At 52.7% G+C, this 6,926-nt stretch overlaps 1 protein-coding gene across 2 annotated transcripts; it reads right to left on the bottom strand.

Annotated features, from left to right (window-relative positions):
* Window positions 1-1,226: 1,226 nt before the first annotated feature.
* Window positions 1,227-6,706, bottom strand: KLF10 (KLF transcription factor 10). 2 transcript variants are annotated; one of them, XM_064647296.1, is made up of 4 exons: window positions 6,536-6,706; window positions 4,588-4,827; window positions 3,609-4,485; window positions 1,227-2,708 (listed from the first exon to the last, which is right to left on the bottom strand). In XM_064647296.1, the coding sequence occupies exons 2-4, from the start codon at window positions 4,816-4,818 to the stop codon at window positions 2,449-2,451; spliced, it is 1,368 nt and encodes a 455-aa protein (XP_064503366.1). In that variant the 5' UTR covers window positions 4,819-4,827; window positions 6,536-6,706; the 3' UTR covers window positions 1,227-2,448. The 2 variants fall into 2 exon arrangements, with proteins under 2 accessions (XP_064503366.1, XP_064503375.1); XM_064647305.1 differs by lacking the exon at window positions 6,536-6,706 and adding an exon at window positions 6,445-6,530.
* Window positions 6,707-6,926: the final 220 nt, after the last annotated feature.

Below are 6,926 nucleotides of genomic sequence, written 5' to 3'. Positions count from 1 at the left end.
TCAGAAAACACAGGCAGTGGAGACGGCCAAGGCATGGAAACACACTTTCTTCCTCTCCTACTGCATGGCACCATGAGACTGCTCACTTGGAAAGTCAGATTTAAGTTCAGCTCCATGCTGAGCTCGAGGGGCTTTGAAGCCCACTGAATGGACTGCTGAGGAGAGCCATAGGGCCAGCTCAGCATGGGCAGGATACCGATGGGAGGTGGCACTTTATGCCTTCCTTCTGTAGGGCTGAGGCACTAAAGAGGATTCAAGGTTCAGCATGCCAGGCAGAGCTGGTGAGAGGACCAAAAGAGCTGGTTCCTTGTCCAAAAGCTACTTGCAGATGTGGAAGGGTTTGAGATCCAGAGCTGTTACAATATTTTCTCTCATGCTCATGAAATGAAAAGTACGTTGAAACAAGATGGTGTGCAGGACTCACATTCCTGGGGAAGAAGCCTCTCTTTTGCATTGGCCTATGACAGTGTATTCCCCGTGGAACAAGAAAGGATCATGACTCAGGTGTTCCCTATGCAGAGCCCTGCGTCAAACAGGATAAGGTAAGGAGTGCTCCTGCCTCAAACGCCTGGCAGGGAAGGGCAGTGAGTCAACACCCACGATTGTGAAATCCGGGGATCCCTGCAGGCAGGGGAGGCAGGGGAGCAGCACTAATGGCCACCCCTGGCACGAAGGGGCAGCAGGCAGAGAAGCCGTGTTGCCTGCCCACTGCCCTGAGACACGAGAACCCCAATTCCCTGCCCTCCTCCCAGCACAGGACTCCCACAGGGACAGCTTTAATGGTGGTGGGCAAACCCCTGGCCTGGAGCCCATCTCCAGCCCATCTCAGTGCCACCCCTGCCTGCCTACTGGCCCTGTTCAAGGCCATAGGGGACCTGGATCCCACACTGTGGGGGTGGCAGCCAGCTGCCACCACCTCTGCCTGACAGCCGAGCCATCAGGAACAGAGGCTGGGTTCCTTCCTGGGGAAGACAGTGCAATCACCAACAAAAAGGAAATGCTTTTCATCAGTGTTATAATGGCCCACATAAGCATGTTTAGTTTTGGGTCCTGAAGAAAAGGAGGGAGACAAAGAGCTGAGAGAAAAAACCCAAAACCACAACGAAATAGAGATGCAGAGTAGTAAGTGCAGACTTGAAATTCCACTCCTTTATAGTGCTTCAAAAAAATCAAAAATTAGGAGAGGTTCTGCTATGAATTAAAAAAAAAAAACAGAGAGGTCTATATTAAAGAAAATTGGTTTATTGTAAACAAAGTAAGAAGTACAACATAAGAAATGTGCAAATCTTTGAAGTAGTCACAAAAAGCATATCTAATACACTATTTTCAAACCATCGCTTTCTGATGTGTCCTCAACATAATATGACAAAATAGAAATAGCAAAAATTGATGCATTGTCACAAAAGCTAGTTTAAATTCTAGGCCGGCATCTTTGCTGCCTTGTTTTGCTTTTCAAATCACAACTTTCGAATTTAATACAATACACAATATATCCATTTTATTTTTAGCATAAAATGCCTTTCAAAGAATAACACAATCAAGAAGCCTAAGATTCTTGGTTTTCTTCCTTAATCAAACCGAGTACTTTACAGTCACCGTGTTTCTCTTCAAAGTGCCCTGTATCCGCTCATAAGAAGTGCAGTGAGAAGGTGGAAACTGTAAGCAACACAAAAGCAGAAGCATCGTGCAATGCCCAGGTATAACCAGCTGTAACAATCACAAAGCTTGCCAAAGCAGCTGGGAAAATATTACAAAGCTAATGAGAATTCAGAAACGTTCCTGCCCTTTGGCTGCCCATGTGGTGACCCCACACATCCCTCCCAAGCTGCTCTGGACAGCAGTGTAAAGCTGAGTGTGTTAAGCACCCCATGCAGGAGGAGAGGCCTAAAATCTCCAGGACTCTGGCACCGAATCATTGGTTATGATGGGGCTGGATAATGGTTAGGAGAAAAAGATTCCTACCAAGAAAAGGCGGCAGAGGTAGGAAAACGTGTTTAGATTATCTTACGCAGGTGGTTTCTGGGCTTTCGAGACTGTGCCCGTACACTGCCGCTGTCCTAGTCTGCGCCTACGGAAGACTGACAACTGGTAGCTAAAATCAGAGTTGGTCTCAGGTGTCAGCAGCAAACCCTCAGGAATGCTTGTGTTTGACTGATCTAGAGTATACACGAGTAATTTGCAAATTTCAAAACTGGCACAACGTGGCTGCTCTGCTCTAGAACCTTCTCTTTCTCTCTGTCCCTGTCAGTGCAAAGGACACCCGCTATTCCAGTCAGCCACTGGTTCTCCCAGCAACTTTTTCTGAGGCTGAGTGCAGGCTGCCTTTCCCTCTCTCCACTGGCCTCAGCAGCCAGCGCAGGAGAACCACAGACCGGGAGCAAAAGCCTTTTTTCAGCCGGCCTATCCCAGCAAAAACAGTTAATTTCACCATCTTCAGAGCAAGTCCTGTCACTGAGCAGTCGCAGACGTTGGTGGCACAGCAACATCGTTCAACTTGCTCACTTCCATTTGCCAGTTCGGTAACTTCTTTGCTGACAAGTGGCGACGCGCGTGCTTCGTTAGGTGGTCGCTGCGCATGAACCGCCGCTCACACATCGGGCAGGCAAACTTCTTCTCCCCAGTGTGTGTTCTGCGGTGGCGAGACAGTTCATCAGACCGCGCAAACCTCCTCTCACAGCCTTTCCAACTGCAACTAAACGGCTTCTCTCCTAAAAGAAAAAAAACAACAAAGGGAAAACCCCAGTGAATACAAACTGAGCAACAAACACTACTGCCTTGACTGGCAGGACCAGTGAATACAAACTGAGCAACAAACACTACTGCCTTGACTGGCAGGACCTGACTTTTTCAAAGGAAAAATTGATCCAAATATCTACATAAATATTACACACACGAAATGTAGAAAACTGTTTATATACCAATATTTAAATACCTAGACTCCCTGTCCTCAAGGCTATGCAGTACAAAGAGTTAAAAATTCCCTGGAACCAAATATTTTGAAATGCTCTTTACATCTCAAGACAGATGATTTTAACTCAGCTCCACATGAACTGCAGATAACGATGACTCAGCGTGCCCAAAACTCCTCTCTGAAGTGCAGCCTGCAATGATGTTTTATGTAACAGGCTCTGCTACTGCACTGTGAGCCTACGTGAAAATAGAGAGGACTCTTTCTGCTACTCCAATTAAGGGCTGAGGCATGGAAAAGTTACTCTAAAATAACCAAGGTAGGAATAGTTTGGAATGGATCCTTACATTGTTTCATAAAAGAATCTCCAAGTTTTACCCATTTCTGACAAGGGCATTCCTGAGGAGAAGCCTAATAAGGCATCTTTAACTCTGGGCAAGGCCTTGCTTCCACAGAGGCATTTCTGAACACCTTCTGACACAAAGTGAGTCCAGCACAAACAAACTGCTGAGTCACCTTCTCCTCTGGGAGATTTCCTGTCAGAGATTAGGCAGCATTATAATGCACGCTGGCAAAAAAAAATATTTCATTGCTGCCCCACAATTTGCTCCATGAACAAATCCAGTAATCACTATAACAAGCTGTGTACAAAACCACAGTTTTTTAAATTAAATTTTAATGTGCAGCAGCAGTGACTGACCTGTGTGTGTTCTGACGTGAGCCTTCAAATGAGAGCTCTTGAAGTATGTTTTCCCACATCCTGGGTAGCTGCAAATGTGACTTCTTATTCTCGAAGAATCAGCCTGAGGAGTGGTTTTTGCTGTGGAAGGTACAAAGCCAGGAGCAGGGGCAATGGGAGAGAGTCTCGTGCCATTTGGACTAACAGTGGGAGCCTTTGTGCCCTGCACGACTGGCTGGGGGACAACAAACATGACAGCACCTTTGGGAACCTGGGTGCCCATGAAGACCATGGGCTGGCAGAAAGCCGGCTGCTGGCTTGGCACGGTGTTGGGCACTACGGCCGTCACGATGTTGTTGTTTGAGGGCAGTGGGACCATCTGGCAAATCACTGGCACGGAGGGGGCTCCGCTGCCTTGGGCAGGGGATGGTGGTGCTGCTGCCTCTGGCTGCTGTGTTGGTTCAGGGACAGGCTCATCCCTGCTGACTGAGGGCTTTGTCAAGGGCACCGGACCAACAGCTGGTTCCATGGTTCTTCCTTCTGCCACCGACAGTCCACCGCCCTCAGCACTGGCTCCACTCGGCATCACAGCGGAACACATGGAGCGCTCTGCTGTGGCCTTCTGTTTACTGTTTCCTTCCCTGGAAGCACCATCCTGGTATTTGAGCACACTGGCTGTTCTCACCGGGCAGGTTTTGTGATCGCAGAGTTGGGCATCGGCCGTGTGGCGGATAACACTCGTCACCTGAGCTTTCAGAGGCCTGGCTGCTGGAGACCTCTCAGCCTCTCTCCGAGGCGTGGCCAGAGGAGCCTTGGCGGCCTCGGACAGTGACTTGCTGAGTGGATGGATCACCTGTGACATCTCGAAGTCGGAAGGGCTGTAGGGCGGTGTCAGGCACTGTGCAGGGGAGAGAGACACAGTAAAGGGGGCATGTTAACAACACATCGCCACACTAATTGTTAAAAACGGGCACACGCACATATAAATTCAAAAACTTACAAATGCTGGTATCACATTGAAGTCTGCTGCTCCAGGAAGCAAAGCCTCATCACTTTCCTCTGACATGTCAGATGCTGGAGTGATGGGTCTCATTTCTGCATGTTTCTTGAAGTCTGATTTCCAGTTGCAACTCATAGAAATAAGGGCTTCTACAGCCTCATAATCACTTTTTTCTGGTGTATTGTTCCAGAAACACCTTGTATCTCTCTGTTTCTCAGTCATCATCTCCATTTCTTATTCCTGTTTCAGTTAAAGGGAAAAAGGAAACTTTAAACTTGATGAGAAGTTCAAGTATTTTGCAGTTATATTTTCTGCAATTATATATTTTGCAACTTGCTTATAAGAAGGCATCGTAAAAAACAAACAGAACAACCTGTGCAAGATAAATATACTTGGTGTGCCTGTATTTTCCTGCCTTCTTTCTTATTTATATAATATTTTTATGAAGTTGTTACTGGGGAAATCTGGCCATCAGGTGAAAATTACATATTTTCTTGGAACAAAAGAACTCCTTTGAATTTAAGCACGGTAAAGTTATTCCACTTTACAAGAACTGTGTCTGAGAGCTTAAGAAAAATCTTTATCCCCTCCAAAAAAAGGAAATCAAAACTTTCCCTCCTTCCATTTTTGGTTTGGACACAGCTTTCAGCACTGTGCTTATTTTGGCATGTGAGAAAGGACTGCATTGGGATTGATTTTGACCAGTCAAACAATCAAATGATGGACATTCTTTTTCAAAAGCCACCAAAAACGTTCTGGAAAATACTCAAAGGGTCTCTCTCACACATGCATACATGCAAGGAAATCGCCAGCTTGGAGAGATGAAATACATATATACATTTCACAGAATATATATATCTCTCTCACAGAATCACAGAAACAATTAGGTTGGAAAAGACCTCCAAGTCCAATCTGCGACCTCCTGTGTATGTATGTTCTATATGTATAATTCCTGTGTATCCATAGATATATCTATCTACACATATAAGTGTATCCCCTCAGAGGGCACAGTGGGCGTGGCTCAGGCGCGAGCCCCGCCCCCGGCTGTTGGGCGCGCACCACCCTCACCTCAGCGCACCCCGCCGGCCGCCCCCGCGCGCACCGCCCCCGCACGCTCCTTATTGGTTGTCCCCGAGCCGCGCTAGGCGCCCATTGGCTGGCGCAGAGAGAGGCGCGGCCCGGGGCGGGGCACGTGAACAAAGCGTGATCGGGCGCCGCCGCGCGCCGACCTTTCCCCCAGTTCCCCCGCGAGGCGCCCCCGCCCCCGGCGCGCGGCGCCGGCCGGCGGGGAGGGAGGGAGGGAGGGAGGAGCCGTCACAGCGGGCGGGGGCCGGGCTGGGGTCAGCGCCGCCACACCCGGCGCCTCCCGCAGCGGGGGAAGGGAAGGGAAGAGAAGCGGCGTCCCCGCTGGGAGCGGGTGCGGGGGCGGTAGCCGGCTCTTCCCGCAGCGCCGCTCCGCTTCCCGGCCCCCGCACCGCCCACCCCGCGTGGCGCTGGGATCCCCCCGGCTCCCACCTTCACCGCCGCCACCTGGCACATGCAGCCGCCGAGCCCGACGCCCACGCCCGGGCGGGCACGCGGGCACAGGGGCTGCACGGCGCCGCACCGGCGCTGCCAACAGGTTCCCGGCGGCTTCTCTCCTTCCCTCCCTCCCCCCCGCGGCTTTCCTCGCCAACCTGCCCCGTGGAGGGCTCTCCCCGCGGGCGGCTCTCCGACATCACCCCCAGCAGCCCCAGCCGCCCGCCGCGGCTCGCTCCGTCCAGCCGCCACCTCAGCCCGGTCTCCCGCCGGTGCCACCGCCCGCGGCCCCTCCTCTCGCCCGGGTCGCCCCAGCACGTGCCCTGGGGATCCCCCTACCGTGCCATCCCCGGGGACTCCCTCCGCGCCATCCCCGGGACTCCCTCCTTCCCCACCCGCGCAGCCTGCCCGGGGTGCCCAGGTCGCTCACCAGCCGAGCCGGCCCCGCGGTGCCGCCGCTCTCCCGGTTTTCCTCTTTTTGTTCGCCGCTTGCGCTCGGGCGGCGGCGCCCCCGGGCCCGCGCGCGGGGGGGTGGGTGGGGTCCCGGGCCGCCCTCGGCCAATCACCGGCAAAGGTGTGTGGGGCGGCGGCCAATGAGCGCCGGGCGCCCGCGCGTGATCGGCGGCCGCGCAGCGGCGTGTCCGGAGTGTCAGCGCGGCGTGTCCGCGGCGGCTGAGTCAGGGCGGCCCCCCCGGCCCTGCCCTCCCCGGCAGCCCTGTGGGAGCGGCGGGGGCGGCCCGGCGCTTCCTCCCCGCATGAGGTCACACGGCGGCGGGGGAGGGAGCGGGAGCAGCCTCCCCGGCGCGGCCCCCGCTCCCCGC

Source organism: Pseudopipra pipra, chromosome 1, assembly GCF_036250125.1.
Source record: "Pseudopipra pipra isolate bDixPip1 chromosome 1, bDixPip1.hap1, whole genome shotgun sequence".
Taxonomy (NCBI): Eukaryota; Metazoa; Chordata; class Aves; order Passeriformes; family Pipridae; genus Pseudopipra; species Pseudopipra pipra.
Note: the sequence above shows the minus strand (reverse complement) of the source record. Positions and strands in the feature narration are given on the sequence as shown.